At 31.8% G+C, this 17,061-nt stretch overlaps 1 protein-coding gene across 1 annotated transcript; it reads right to left on the bottom strand.

Moving 5' to 3' along the window:
* Positions 1-228: 228 nt before the first annotated feature.
* LOC114425254 (putative uncharacterized protein DDB_G0274405) lies at positions 229-3,150 on the bottom strand. The gene is made up of 4 exons (XM_028392099.1): positions 2,547-3,150; positions 2,205-2,260; positions 1,602-1,669; positions 229-1,205 (listed from the first exon to the last, which is right to left on the bottom strand). Exons 1-4 carry the CDS (start codon positions 2,817-2,819, stop codon positions 487-489), a joined length of 1,116 nt encoding a protein of 371 aa, XP_028247900.1. The 5' UTR covers positions 2,820-3,150; the 3' UTR covers positions 229-486.
* Between the last annotated feature and the right edge of the window lie 13,911 nt (positions 3,151-17,061).

The raw sequence follows: 17,061 nt of genomic DNA, 5'->3' as shown, positions 1-17,061 counted from the left end.
TTCATCACGTGATAGATCACTTCAAGATGTAAGGGTTGGTCAAAGAAGACTCAGTGACCATGATCGAGTATCCACCGGGGAAGTATATACTCCATTACATAATTTAATCAAGTGGGTGTATAAATATTGCATTCAACTGCAACATCAGATCGTGCCCAGTCCAATATACTTAAATAATAATTTCATGATCACAGGCGAAGCAATAAAGAAAAGTTATATATAAATAAATAAATAAATTTAAAAATAAAGCTTCACAAAAAATGAAGAAAACGATAACATACAAAACATGGAAGCAAGAAACCAAAGCTTCACCCATGCTAGTTTGTTAGGAAGAAGTTGCACCCATGTAGGTATAAGACAACAAGGTCCATTATTAAAAATATTTTTCAAACACAAGTTACATGAAATAATAGCAGTTTATGCACTTAGTTATTTTCTTCTTCTTCTTCTTCTTCTTCTTTTTTTTTTTTTTTTTGCCTTACTTAGCTATTTCTTATCATTATCCTCAGCTATGGCAACAATTTCAGTGTTGGTTTGCCCCAGCAAGCTGCTTATGGATCGAGCTTTCACCATTCCAAGCTTCATCCTCCTCTTTGTGACAATCACTTGCTTTTTCTCATCATTGTTTTCAGCATCATTTCCCAAAGGGTACTCTTCATGAGTGACACGACTTGTAGTACTAGACTTTGTTGTTTGTTTTTCGAATAAATTCTCGGATTGAGGCACAATATTGATATTGTTCTTTGGTGCAACACTTGTTGTGCCAATGGACTTGTTTCTCACACTTGTCATGCTTCTCAACCTTCCTTTCCCTAAGTGATGCTCGCAAAGAGAGTAACCCACCAAGGTTTGTTGGCAACACCTCCATCCTCTCCCATTTACACGACTGCACCTTGAACCTTCCATTAGTGCACCACCCCTTACCCTCTTCTTACCAACGTTTGCTTGTTCGGGTTTTGTTGCTCTTGTTGCCACCTCTTCCTCGTTCTCTCTTACCTCTTCTTCCTCTTCTTTTTCTTTGCTGTCGTCTTGCCTCGAACATTTCTGGTTTATCTTTGCCTTCATTCTCTTCCCCTTTGTTTTCAAATTCTTGTTGTCCTTGTCATCATTGTCATTATTATTATTATCATCTTCTGTTGCATTCTCGAAGGCCCCTCTTCGTTTCTTGAGAGGAAAAGCTTTATCTCCCTCGAACCATCTCCCATCTATGTGTGTATGAAAATTAAAAAGTTATCTTTTGACACTCTTCAGGGTATTTATATATATATGCACCCTTTTGAAGGATGAGATATCAAGGAAGCATGGGAAATTATGCATGCATATATACCAATGAGTTACTAGATAGCTAGAACTAAAAAGAGACAGAAGAGAGAAATATATATATATATATATATATATATATATATATATATATATATATATATATATATAATATGATGTAATGAAGAGGTCATATATAGACAAGAGTTTAAAGTGGGTGTAAAAGTGATGTATGAAAAAAAAAATCGAGGTTGCATGTGTGTATATATTCTCCAACCAAAGTTAAGATTATTATGTGGTAAATTCATGCATTGTTCAAACTCATTTTGCATCTTTGTTACCTTGTTTAGGAGGGCTTGGAGATGAAAATGTTTCAGCTAGCGTTTCTGAACACGAGATGCTTCCTTTCCTACAAACAAAAGAAGACTCAGAAAGACCAATTAACAACCGTATATTATAAGCACACCCCACACAAAATTTACAGCCTAAAGGGAAAGGATGAAAAAAAGAAGAAGGTATGTAATGTTTTCAAAAAGAGTGAGAGTAGCTGGGGACCAGCATTAGGTTCTACTACCCGATTGTGCACCTCAAGGGCAAACGGTAGTTTAACCAATTTGGAGAAAAAAACGATTGCATTTCACAAGAGGGGTATGGTGGATACACAAGACTCTTATTTAAAACACTTTCAACAGTATTTCCACTAACAGTATTTTCTTTTTCCTTTGTACATAAATAATTTTATAAACAATAAATAATTATTAAAAATTCTTTTTTTTTTCATGCTAGATGGTTAAAAAATCAAGTTATGGGTCTCCATGTTTTCACCTTTTTTACTACGAGATTTCATGAACAAGTATATAAGAGAGGAAAAAATAATTTTATGTCTTTATCTCTATTTTAATTCATGTCTAGCTAGCTAGTTAAGTTGGTTTCATAATTCTTACCTGGCATCATTACCCTTATGTCCCTCTCCCTCTTCATTCCTTCTCCCATCTTCCACCTGCAAATCACAAAAAAAAGGAAAATATTCAACATATATAAATACATGGGATCCACTAATACAAGGTTGGTTATTGGTTAATGGTTACCCCTAAATGTACTCTTTTGTGAGAAGTCTAAAATAAAAATTAAAAACAACAACACAATAACAATAATTTAATTTAATTACACCAACTCATTGTCAAAGTTGGGCAAAAGTGCACTAATTCACAAACCCAAACCCACCCCCCCAGAAAAAGGAGAAAAAATTAAGGTGATTCATGTGAAACAATAATATTTCCACTGACCAAAGACTCTTCTTGCTTTTTGTGCCATTCTCCGGAGGACTCATCAGAGCCGTTGGTGGGCTTCCCGATCGGTGGGAGAGGCTGATCGGCCGGCTGAGGGCGATCCAAGAGGGGTGAGGGTGCAGTGATGGTTGAACCATGATAAGTAGTGCAAGAAGAAGCTTTGGTGTCATCGTTGAGTTGCACCATCACCGGTGACCGGTTGATCAGGTTGGGATCTGAGTGAGTCACCGGCAAGAGAGGGAAAGGCACTTGTCTCTTACGGATCCTCATAGGTGCAAAGATTAATGAATGCTCTCACTAGATTTCACCCTTTCAAAAACACTTGAAAAAAGAGATCTTACTCTAGATTTCGGGGGAAATAAGGATTTTGGAGACAAAACAAAAGAGAAGAAAGAAAGAAAAAAAACTCTAATGGGTGAAAAGCTATATACATCCATCTACTAATACTACTTCTTCATGGTGTCAAAGACCAAGAAGAAGAAGAAAAACATGGTTTTGTGAGTTTATTTGTGAAACTCTCTCGTCAACACACTCACTCTTTCTCTCTCCATATATGCTTTGCTGCTCTGGGTTCCTGTCTCACTTTTTATTTGTTGCACCACGGAAAGGAGGGTGTTGAAATTTGTATGGTTGAGTCACGCACGTGTGGTGGAGTCACGCACGTGTAAAGAGTGACCGGCTGGGGCGGTAGCCGGTGGAAGAGAGAGAAATAGGAAAGGGACAGAGTACGGACGAAGTGCCAGAGTGGATGAGGGAAAATTAGCAAATAGAAAATTAGAGAAATTAAAATTGATAAGAGAATAAAGAGAGAGAGAAAGAAAAATTGAAAATTAAAATTGATAAGAGGATATGGGAGAAAGGGTGGGTGATTCTATCGTTGATACTTTTAAGAAGGGAGGGTGGGGCCCGCAACCGTGACTCTCCTCAACAAGGACCCATATGTTCTCTAGCAGTCATACTCTTTTCTATAATGTAGGGTGAATTGATAATTCAAAATTATTACTACACACATATCATAAATGTATTATGTGGGGGCTTTCAAGATTTTCTTTTTATGCTTTTCGATTATTTTATTATCATTATTATCCTAATGTAAATAAGGTTTCGAAAATAAATAAATACCTAAAATAATTATATTATTTATTTTTGGATAAGTTTAGGACGTATCATTTTTTGTGTTTTAGTTTAAGACTTAAAATTTTAAGTTAATATAGCATATATTTTATTAAAGATGATAGGATAATTTATAGTGTTTTATGATATTTATAAAATTGAGATAAAATTATAAAAAATCAATATTTTAATTAATATATGTTATCTATATATTTATCTACGTATATAGTAAATTTTACTTAAAAAATATTAATCCAACATTTAATTCTATAAATGAAATATTTATTTAAATATAGAAACATATAAATTTGTTTCGTATATAGTATGAGACACTTCTTATTAATTTTTACTTAAAAATAAATTGTATCAAAACTTTCAATATATTCAAAAATATTTATTTCCAAACATATTTTATAAAACTTTATAATGTAAAGAGTTGCAATCCTCACTCTTATACAAAATGAGAAATATGTAAAAAAAAAGTATAGTCTATAATAAAGAATTTAAAAAATTGACTCAATAAATTATAATATTTGATATAATTCGTTCTTTTAATCATAAATATTATTAATAAATACACACAGTATTTTACAAATATAATTATAATATTGCTATCAATTCAATAATAAAGTGGTCAACAATTTTTAATGGTAATAATATAGCCTTTATATAAATTTATAATTAATTTTTTTCCTTAAATAGCATTAATTTTTGTGTTCTATATAATCAAATTTAATAATATTATTTCCTCTCTTCTATAAGACTAAATATTAAAATGACATTTTTTTATTTTTGTAAGATTAAATCTATAATGTTTATTGCATTAATTATTTTTAGACTCTAAATATTCCTAATTTCAAAATAAGAGAGAATGTATTATTAAACAATTAGAAGAGAAAGGAGTATTAATTATAGGGATAATTTTGAAAAAATATATCAATTTAACACAAATTTTTACTACCAAAATATTAATGAATTAGTTAATTGAGTGTTATATAAAAACAAAAGGAGTATTGAATATGGTATTCTATCATGTGCCAAAAATTTCTCATGTACCAAAAAACAATAATATGGTATTCAATAAATATAATAAAATATTTAATTTTAAAAATAAAAAAATCCAACTATATATTTGTAATATATAAATAAATTAAAATTGCATTGAAAAATCTAATAAAGAAAAATTTGGTGCTACAATTATTATATTTATAAAAATATATAAATAGAGATTTTATTTCATATTTAGTATAACAACAATTTTTTTTATTCAATTAAGGTTTTCTAAAATATTTTATAAATCATATGTTAAAAAATAAAATTCAAACATAATAATTTTTTTCCTTACGTAGCATTAATTTTTGTATTCTATAGAATCAAATTTAATAATACTATTAAATATGGTATTCATCCATGTACCATAACAATTTTATATTTTATATAATCAATACTATTAAGCACACATTTTCAAAACATAAAGATTAATTATATTTTTTTTTATCTAGACGTACATTTTTTAATTTCACCTTTTGTGTTAAAACAACAATTTTAGTATTTTTGGTCTATATTTTTTTCTGTTAACAATTTTACACTATTAGAAAATAAATTTTTAGCGTCATCATTTTAACATTAATTTTATAAAAATCGATGTTAAAAATAGCATGGTGACATATTTGTAAATAAGTTGAGTTCATTAACATTGGCTTTTTAGAAAATCGATGTTGTATGTCAATATTAACATCGATTTTAAAAAGACTGATATTATTTTATCAATTGTTAACATCAATTTTTTAAAACCCGACATTGTTTTATCAATTGTTAACATCGATTTTTTTAAAATTGATGTTGTGTGTATATGTTAACATTGGTTTTTATAAAAACTGATGTTGTTTGGTGAAATAGTGGTTACTCCACTCTTTATTTTCCCTCCTTCATTTTCAATTTCGCGAATCTAGGGTTTCGCATTCCAAGGGTCCATTCCCATCCAAAGCCATAACCAACTACAACCTTTCTCAGTCCCGCCACTTCTGCAAAATTGTCACCGTTATTGGACCAAAGGTGGCGTCCTTCACAACGTCTCCGTCGGCAACAGTTGCCACAAATCCAAATGCTCCTCCAAACCCTCCAAAACATCCTCCCAAACCACGTCACTGGAGACGAAGAGGAACCGAGGCTCCAGTACCAAAGAATGTGAGGTAGCATCCCTTCGCTGCTTGCGAGTGGCGTGGTGTTGTGTATCTTCTTTTAATCCTTCCAAAATTTAATTGTCATATTTTTACAATATGTATAATGTTGGAATGCAAAACTAGAAGCAAAGGTGGTTTATTTTTTGCCTAGAGTTGCAGGTATGTTTAATATTTAATATATTTAGGAATCAATCTGTATGAAAAAAATTATGTTTAGTCCTTATAATTAGAAAGGCATATAGTGACTAAAATTTAAGAAACATTGTAAAAGCAAAGACTAATTAATGTGTACTAATAAGGTTGTATGGTGACTAATTTCAAAATTAGTGTCACTTATTTAGACCAAATGATTATTTTAAACTTTAATATAAGATATGATATGATAGATATTGAAGTTTTTATTTATAGCTTTTACATAATGATATTGTTCCACTGGCACTTTAAGTTTTAAAATCTTCATCATTTGTAGCTCAAAGAAAGTTGTTTAAGGCCAAAGCTGGAAATGGTTCCTCCGAGCCTATTGAAATAGTAGTAGATATTAAGAATGAAGTTACATAAGTGAACAACAAAGTCGTGAAATGTGTATTGGAAGGAGAGACTGATGGAGAAACTTCTCATTGTACAAGTTTAATGGGATTGGATGATTTTGATGAATTCTTTGATGTTTCTGAACTGATAAACTATGATGAATTTGAGAATGCATGGTTGTCTGCCCCGCTTTCAGAATAACTCTCTCAGGTGCCTTATTCCTTACCAAGATTCTTCCATCTTGGATTCAAAATTTACTCAATGTTCTAGTTTATTAATCATAATCAATTTTTCAATGTGTTTGAAACTAAAAAAACTCTACATAGTACTTTTGCTTACTAGGGAATACTTTTCTCAATAATGTAAATAAAATCATCAATTTTATTCCAATTTGTGAAAATGTCAATCAATTTAGTCCTTTTCAACAACTAATTAATGTAGAAATATAATGAAATGGATCAACTTTATATCTTTTAGAAATGAAATTGCTAACTTCCATTTGTGATTGAATTCTTTAGAGACCAAAATGGTATTTAGTTGTACGGTATACATGGATTAAATTTATTGTTTAACTTGAGTAATGAAGACAACAACAGAGAAAGTTCAATTAGAAAAGGAAAAAGACAAAGGGATTGAAAGAAAAGGTTAATTTATGGAGAACTTTCAAAAGTTACTAATGTCGAATGAATTTTAAATGCAAATGCATAACATTTAATCCTTTCTATGGTTTACCTCTCCTGTTTTCTACATCGGTTATGGTTTTAACCGATGTAGAAAGTACTCCTAATGTCAAATAATAAGGCCACAACCACATTAGAAAGTACTCCTAATGTCAACTTAGAAGGTTTACCTCTCCTGTTTAGGACATCATCTAAAAGTCTAATATAGCAGCCATGGCAATTTTTTGAGTTTTTTACATTAAAAATACAAATAAACTAAATATTTACGCAAATAATACACCCAAAAATTATTTATCCAAATGATACATTTCATTGTGAATGTTGAGTTTATTACTTGCACAACTTTTTTTCGTCATAGTTAGAAATCAATTGTTCAAGAACCAATTTCTTAACTATATTTTTTTTTGTTTTATACATTAGGAAATCAATTTCTAGAGAATCAATTTCTCAATGTAGTTTTTTTTAAAACCAAGTTGCATGTATTATTTTTTATAATCTTTTTATTTTTTTTGCTTTCAAATATTTTATTTATTATTTATAATTGGGTATTTTTTTATATTCATTTTTTATTTTATTCTCATTTCCATATTTTGTATAAAATTCTCTCAATCAATCTTTCTATAAAAAATAAACATTTTAAAAAATATATATTTAAATTAATTTATTTTAAAGAATAAGTTATTCCTTAAATAAAACATTTAGAATAAGTGACATAATTTGAATGTAAACACAAGAGAAAAAAAAGATGAAACTAACTTTATTCTAGATAATGGAGGGCAGAATGCATGTCAATTGATATTTGTAGAAGTATATGATTAAAGTAGATAATTTTAGCCAAAAAAATAACAATAGAATTCCAATGATGAATTGCAAGTTTACTCTAAAAAAGTATCAACAATTAGCTTGTGCAATGACTACACTGATTCATCACGCATCAGAGCAATTATCTCATCAGTAGTTCTTGGTTTCCTTAGTTTGCACAACAAGGCAAGGAGTTCATCTGACAATTTGCCAAAAGTTATATTCAACTCAGTTGGACTTTTGTTGCTAAATTTTGAATGATGAATAACATTTTTCTCACATCATCGTCGCGTTTAAGCTCCATACACTGGCATTCAACGCAACCATCACCAACGTAAATTGGTTGACGATAAAAAAATAAAGCAAAATTCTATAACCTCTTATGGCATCATTAATTATTTTCCTTAAGACATCGAATGGCGTGTCCTCACTTATTGTGATGACTTTAGAACCACTTGAAGATTCAAACATTATCTCTTCAGATGATGGAATCATGTCATTATCACACTACTCAACAACGGATACATTCTTTATGTTTTAAGCAATATGGTGAATATCAAACAAAGATACTGAGTTGTATCTAACTCTTACTATTATTTATATTAGATGATATATTGTTCTTTTGTGACTCATACCAACTGTTGAGGTCACACCGACAATATAAATGGTTTAGATTGTGCCTGTATTTATTACGATTGGTTTGTGTATTCCAAAAAAATAGTGTTGGTCAATTTTTCTTAGAAAAAGCATTATTCCGTCAATTTTTCTCGAAAAAGGGAATGTTCAATCAATTCATCTTAGAAAAATGTAGGGGTTAGACAAGATATCTCCTTTTGATACCCAAAACTAGTTGGACACAGAATGTGACACCATTTACCGCAAGAGCTATTTGTAGAAATAAAGCAAGCGTAATATAATATTTAGATTTAATAAAAAAAACTTTCTTAAAAAAAAGGTATCACATAACTTTAATGTCTTCATAATCAACGCATAGATAGATAATAATAATTTAAAAAGTATTGTCACTCCAAATGCCATTTAACAGAAAAATCCATAGCTAAATTATTACAATTTAAAACATAAATCCAAAGAGAAAATAAACATAAGTCTAGTTCCAACATCACAACCTATCATAGCATTACAGTTCATAAGAAAACATAAAATATATATATAGGGAAATCAAAGTTTAAGTCCCTCGAGAATCATCCTCGGCATGGTACTAAGTCAGACTTGTAAATGGTAATTAACCCAAATACAAACAACACAGAAAGATAGGGAAGTGAGATACATGTCATCACGTATAATAGAGTAAGTATTTAAAATAATTAAAAACATTATATCATCACAATAACAAACATTTATACCATAGTCACACAATCATTTACATTCTTATAGACACACATGCATTCTGATGCAGATTCCACTTAAGACTCTATATGCATATAGTACCAATAAAACATTTTTGAAAGAAGCCCAAGAGAACATACAATTGTCAGATTTTCACACCAGGGGAAACCTGACAACACACTCTCACTGAGATGAGACAGTTGGTGGCATGTGAGGATTACCCTATCTTGCAAGGATACTCCAACTCATGGGATCAACATGTGCCACATGAAGATTCTAAATCGAATAACCCCAAAAACAAAGTCAATCTTCAACTTATTCATGTCTTCCCAGGTTAACTCAACAACATCCCTAAAAAACACAACATGATATGATACATGAGACATACAAGACATATTCATGACATTTTAATATTATCTTAACATGGTGATTTGTGTCTCGTATAAACTCCAATCACATATAAATATTTTCAAATTATTACAAGAACATCACTTTATATGCATATATACATCATTATAACAACATACTCTCAACACAAACATATAAGGTACAATCACAACAATACTATCACATCATAAATGCCAATTAATGATTAATAACATAAATCAATATATAATGCAAATGCGCACACACACACACACAAAAGCAAAATAGTCTCAAACATATAAGAAAATAATAACACGCAACTCCCTAACCATAAATAAATAATTCCAATTCCTTCATAGATATTTTTACACGTAACTACTATGTAATCATACAAAATATTTGTATATAAGAGCAATATATATATATATATATATATATATATATAATAATAATAATAATAATAATGATAACAATAATAACTAATTATATATTAATATATCTAATATAACTAAAGACAAGTGTAGGCACTTATATATATAACGTAATGCAACAAAGTTTAGAAATCCACACTTCACTTTGTGACCAAAAGATGGGAGACAAGTTACTGGAATTAATTGTATACAATAATGGGATACAAGCTTGCACTACTAGAAAAAATATTTTCTACGACAGCGAAACGACAAGGGTTCATCATGAACCGTCTTAATATATAAAGCGATGACAATTTTGTAAATAGGGGGTTTTCAACTGTCGCAACGTGCCCTTCGCGGGCGAGCGAGGGCGAGGCTCACGGGTGCGTTTTCCAAAGGAGGAAAGATGCGCGGAGTCGCCACCAACGTTTATTTGTGGAAAACGTCGGAAAAACCGAAGGAAACCGGTCAAAAATAAAAATTCTAAGTTCGGGAGTTGTATTTACGCTTGAGGAAGGTATTAGCACCTCTTACGTTTGTCTCGAAGGACAACAACCTATTTTTTAGAATTGTGGAATTGTGTTACCTTAACTTTTATTTCTTTTTATTTTTTGAGGTCGACAAAAGCGGGACTTTTGCTCCTACGTACCCTCCTTTGGAGAGGAAATCAGACCTACGTAGTTCTTTCTTATGCATGGATCAAGTGATTCTCTTTACTTGAAAGGTAATCATTTTAAGGCGTTGGACCTTAAAAATGATCCTTTTTACTTGGTAAGAACTGAAATGATAAACTTCCAAAAACCTATTTTTGTGGACGAGCTTGACTAGGCGAGTTTGATTTTAGCCTTAGTTTCACTTTAGTTATTAGTCAATTCAATTAAGAATGAGAAATCCCAAAGAGAAAACGTCCGATTGCTTTTTTTCGCTTTACTTTACTAAAAGGTATTTTTTTATTATTATATTATTATTTTACCTCTTTTTTTGATTTCCAACGTGGTTACGGCATGACCGAACGGTCAGAATTCATTTTAACCGAAATTAATGGATGATACAATTCAAACGATCGGTGGAAATTTATTTTATTTTTAGATTAAGCGAGAAATGACTTAAATAAATGGCTTAAGCACGTCAAAAGGGGGTATAAAAAGCAAATGAAAACGAGAATAAAAATACATGAAACAAAATGTGGACCACCACGGGTACATAGAATGAATTGAAAAGATTGGTTTGAGGTACTTACCCATTGAAGACTGAAGAAAACGAAGAACGAACGATGAATCTTGAAGAACGGTCGAGAATCTTCACGTAATTACTCACGAAAACGTTACGGAAGCGCCTCGGCTTGGATTTTCTTCATGGAAATAATTTTCCTCAGCAATTTCGAGAGAGAGAGAGAAGTGCCTAAGGGGCTGAACCCTTTTCTTCTTCACTTCTCCCCCTATTTATAGCAAAATAGGGGAGAAGCTTGCCGCCCAGCTCGCCCAGGCGAGCAAGGTTGCTTCCTCCAGAAGCAACAGCCTTCTGGAGGAATCTTCTGGAGGGCCCAAGTGGGCCTGGTTGCTATTTGTACCCCCCTTTTTACTAAATGCACCCCCCTTTTCTATTTTTTTTTGTAATTCTTTTTTCCGTAACGTTACGAAACTTTACGAATTTCGTAACGATACTTATTTTCCTTCCGCAAGGTTACGAATCCTTACGGATTATGTATTTACTCTTTTTTAGCTTTCGAAGAAGTTACGGAAACTCACGGATTGCGCAAAAACACCTCTTTTCGATTTCCGCCACATTACAGAATTTCACGGATCGCGCAAGCCTGCTTCCTTTTGATTTCTGAGACGTCTCGGGACTTCATTCATTGCATGTCATCAAGTAATAATCCCCGGACGAAATTAGGGTATGACATCAACGAAGATGGTTTTCATAAAACTATCTTAGAAGGCTGTCATTCTAAGACAGTTTTTACAAAACCGTCTTAGAATGTTTTTCTCTTTTTTTAATATCTAGCTCCCGTTATTCTTTGGCGCTTTCTATTCTTCTATACTCTCCTTCTCACTCTCACTCCCCCTCTAGGGTTCCCAAGTCGTCACGAGAGGGACCAAGGCCACCTCGCCGTGAATGCCTCCAAGACCAGATCCACCAAGATGACGTGCTCGTGCTGATCTCACATTGTGCTGCGAGATCCTCAAGACCATGTAACTTCATTTTCTCTCTCTCTCACACACACACTCTCTCTTATAGGGTTTCAATTTTTTCTGTTTGCTTATGCGTTTTGTTTTGGTTATTGTGGCTGGCTTCAAATGATTTTCTGGGGGTGATGAGAAGAAGGAAAGAAGATCTGAAAATAAGAGTGGGGGAAAACATGCAAGAAGAAAACACCAAAATGTTTCGTTTCGAGGAGGAAAAGATCCAAAAATGAATTTGATTCGTAAAGTTAATTTCTTTTCAACAATCAAAGAGTTTCCATCTTGTTTGGTGTTGCCATAGTCGATGCTCTTTCGTTGAATCCGAAAACTGTGCTTCGCAACCTTGTTGACGAGCTCTACGAGAAGCGCAAAAATACTGCTCTTGATGGTTGTCCTCTGCGCCCTTTTCATTTTACTTTTGCAATTTGCTCAATTTTGTGTTTTTGGTCTTTGATTATTGGTGTCTGTAGATTGAGGGGATAATGAAGCAGTTAGCTATTGTTGGGGATAGTTTTAACTTTTAAGTGGTAGCTTAAAATATCCAAATTAAAAGATTTTGCTTTTGAGTGGAAAATAGAAAAGAAAACATCCATCATGGAAGTATATGATATATCATTGTGTTTCAAGGATCTCTAATCCAAATCCAATCTTGCCAAAGTAGAGAAACTGAATTCACAATCTCAGAGTCAGTCTAAGGATTTTCTAAAGTAGGTGATGAGAATCCTGAAACTGTCCAAATACAGGCTAAAGACCCAAGTGGAGAAAGACGAAGGTCCAAGTGGAGAAGGACAAAGCCCCCAAATGGAGAAGGATGAAGGCCTAAGTGGAGAAGGATGAAGGCCTAGAGGCAGAGACACTATCAAGACTATTAATTGTTGCTGAAGTTCCAGATTAATTTGAAGGCCCATAATAAATATGTTCTATTTATTTATTTATTATTTTTTTTGGCCCAAACTGTTTTGAAGGCCCATGTCTATTTTTATCTTTTTGTTCAGATACACTATAAGTATTGGTTTTTGTTTTCAATAAAAGAGACTTTTGGCATTTTTCATAAAATTTGGTGAGAGTTTCTCTCTGGGTTCCTTGTTGAACCAATCTCAGACTTATCAAGTTAATCCTTGTGGCGTTTACCCTGACTTATCTTCCTTCACCGGAAGTGGCGTCATCCAAATCTTCGTTGCCTGTATCAAGCGATCTGCTCCTAGTCAGGATCACATCAGAAGGAGCTGAGACAAAGCCCAAGTTATATGTCTTCTCATACTGTTCTCCCCTTTACCTCTTACTATAAAGCCAATAGATAAGATCCTGAAATCCATTTTGTGTTCACTGCTTTTATAGGGACACTAAAGATCTTGCTTATTGGTCAAAGGTTTGCTTGTATAATATTGCCAAATTGGCAAAGGAGCTTCCTATGTAGTATTTAGGGCTACTTTGGATCACAACTTACTAGAAATGAGAGCATTGAAGAACAAATCATTATCTTCCAGCTCCTTTGCAGATTTTCCTTTGAACTGCTCCTAGTGGCCTACTACTTCAGGCTTCAAATAAACCTCGATTGAATAGAATTTCACATGGATGAAGTGGATCTCCATGTCGATGATTCCTGGTCAAACAAGGAAATCAAGTTGTGTCCACTTGTTACTCATTAATGAATCAAATCATAGCAAATACTCCAATAGTTATAATATTCGTTGGAACAAAAATTGTAAGTCCATGATCTAGATTCCTAGCTTCCTTAAGTTTATTACTTCAATTTTTAACTTGGATGGAAACATTAGCATACATGAACACTAAAAATTATAGACCTCATCCCATCTTAAAAAAAATTAAGAAAGAAATTGTCCAAGAAAATATATATTCCATTTGATCTTACAGTGGCATGTTAGAAGCAAATGAATATTATTTTATTTTCCTGAATATATATATTCCATTTTTTTAGAGGGCTTCCAATAAATGAAATAACGTACTAAATTTTTTATGGTCTAAAATTAGATTTGTCCAAGAAATAAAAATTATAAAATGACCTAAGTTGAAATGGTTGAGTTGAAGAATGTTAACACGTGTTATTTTCCAATCAATTTCGATGCCTTTGACTAAATAGGAAGTTCCTAGGCCATTTTATGTTGCTTCTTGTGTTTTGATGTTGTAACATTCAATATTATAGGTTTTCTTTTGTGTGCAGTTTTCTCTAATTTTCTATATAATTGATAGCATTCTTTTTAACACCAGGAGATAACTCTAATCTTCTGTTGTCCATTTTGGTCAAGCACTTGGGTCATAAGAATGTCGCAAAGAAGCCTATCCTTCAGATTGATATTATTAAAACCACCATGCAACTTGCACAAAATGTGAAGCAACAAGCTTCAGGTTCAATAATTGGTGCAATATGTGACCTCATTAAACATTTTAGGAAATGCCTGCAAAATTTATCTAACCTCATTGTAATTTAATTTTAATTATTCTTGTTAAGTTCAGCTAAGTTAAAGCCATGGTTTAGTTAGTATGATTGTTTCTTTTTTCCCTATTTCCAATGATACTGACCCTGGATCTTTCCTTGATCTAGTTCCAAATCAAATGTTGTGTCTGAAATTTTCAGGATCGAAGTTCTCTTAGGCTAAGTAGTCACCAGGTGAGTCTTTTGCTTTCTTCAGTCTGGGTTCAGGCAACATCTGTGGAAAATGGCCCTGCATTATGAGGCAATGGCACACACCTATAACATTGCTTTATTATTTTCTCGTTCTAAGGTGAGTTTGGTGCTTACCAAGTGTTGTTGTTGCTTATAGATTATGATCAGTAATGACTACCAAAGTTACTTTGCTCATTTTGTTTAGTGTTACTCATTTATAATTATAATTGTTTAAAGACAAATGCTAACTAGTGTCTTTTAAAAAAAATAAAAAGTAGAAAATATTATTAGGAAATGAAGCATTTATTATATCAGAAATATAAAATGTTATTAAAACTTTTTAGGTAACTAGAAACATTTAAGAGGGTATTTAATGCTACCTAACTAGTTTAGTTAGGGCACTTATTAACAAGACCCTTGCTTAAATTGGAAATCAATTTAGTCGCAACAATTAAAATTTTGACGGGAGTTTTCATGTTTTTAGAAACAAAGAAAAAATAATGCATATTACATTCCAACAACAACAAAGCCTTACATGTATTTTTAAAATTAATGTCGATCACTTTTAATTCAAGTATATTTGCATGACTGATTTTCCTTAAGTTTGTTAATTGCTTTTCACAGGCATCAAATTACATGGCTTTAGAAAGATGTTTTTAACTTGCATTCTCCCTCAAGAGCATTTCTTTGGACCAAGAAGGTAAGTGAGACGTACATACAATATTTTGCTTTATGAAATCCTTTTTTATATTCTGTTATTTCAGTGTGTGCATGTGGTTCAATTGTAGTTAATTTTTTTTATTAAAAAACACATTCTAAGATAGTTCTCTGAAAAACCGTCTTAGAATATCTATATTCTAAAACGGTTTCTTTAGAATCCTCAAAATATTTTAATTTTAAAAAAATACATTTTAAGACAGTTCTCTAAAAAATCGTATTAGAATGTCTACATTCTAAGATAGTTTTCTCAAAAAACAATTTTAGAATCCTTAATAAATTTTATTTTTTTAAAAAAAATACTTTCTAAGATGATTATCTGAAAAACCATTTTAGAAAATTTTCCCTTCTATGACGGTTTTTAACTAAGAATCGTCTTTGAAAGGTATCATTCTAAGACGGTTTTTAGGTAAGAACCATCTTAGAAGGGTACTTTTTTCTAAGACGATTTTTTATGGAACCGTCATAGAAAGTAAAAACTTTCTACGATGTTGGCTACGACAACGGTTAATAACCGATGTCCGATGTGTCTTTTAACCGACGTGGAAAGTGCTTTGTCCAGTAATGTTGAAGGAAATAAGTTCTTTCACAAAAAAATCACTACAACATATTGCTAAAACCAAAAATACATCACACCAGTTCAATATTAACTTTGCACCTAGCTAGCTAGCTAAGACTAGCCTTGCACGTGAATAACTTATAAACTGAATGCGCTTCTATAGATTTACGTTCAGGAGGCATTAACATTTATAAAAAGTAAAGCTTGAATGCATATAAAATTGAAATATCACTATAAGTTTACATATATTTTAAGGCAGGTGTATACTATTATTAATAATTTAATATAATTGAAATCTTCTCTACTATCTCTTCCATAAGTTCCTGATACCTGTCACTAACTATTTTCACCCACCTAGTGCATGCTAAAAGGTCCAATGCAGTATCAAACATATTTATATATACATACGTACAGGTAGCATTAGGATTCTAAAAAGGAAAACCAAATGAATTGATAAACTTGTTTGGCTTCGAATTAATCAAGACCAATGCATTTTCGTTTTTAACATTTTATACTAATATAGTTAAAGTGTAATGCTTCGTGACCAGAAAATAGCCAATTTGAAACACCGCCGTTATCAACAAATAATTTCAAGACTCTTTAAGAACAATAACAAACAAAATTACACAGAGATAGAATTCTTTGTAACATATAGAGATAGGATAATTCAGTTGTTTGATTAGAAATCATACCCAGAGTATACATGTTTTTTCCTATCTAATTCATCAAAAATTCCTAAATAACACAGATAGGACAAGAATCCTAAAACATCCAAACACTCAATTTAACTATCTAAAGCAGAAATCAACAAAATTTCTGAATATTTACAACCCATTCAAGATCAATGAAAGCACAAACATGCAATTAATTGTCGTCTATGAGTAATTCTTCTACCCATCACGCAATAAAAGATATATAACTCCTCCTTAGCTCAAAGGAAGAAAACATAGAGAAGAAATACTATTCCGACTTTGACTCAAGGTTCTATAAAAAAAAATA

This window comes from Glycine soja, chromosome 9 (genome assembly GCF_004193775.1).
Source record: "Glycine soja cultivar W05 chromosome 9, ASM419377v2, whole genome shotgun sequence".
Classification (NCBI taxonomy): domain Eukaryota; kingdom Viridiplantae; phylum Streptophyta; class Magnoliopsida; order Fabales; family Fabaceae; genus Glycine; species Glycine soja.
This window is presented reverse-complemented; position numbering and strand designations above follow the sequence as displayed.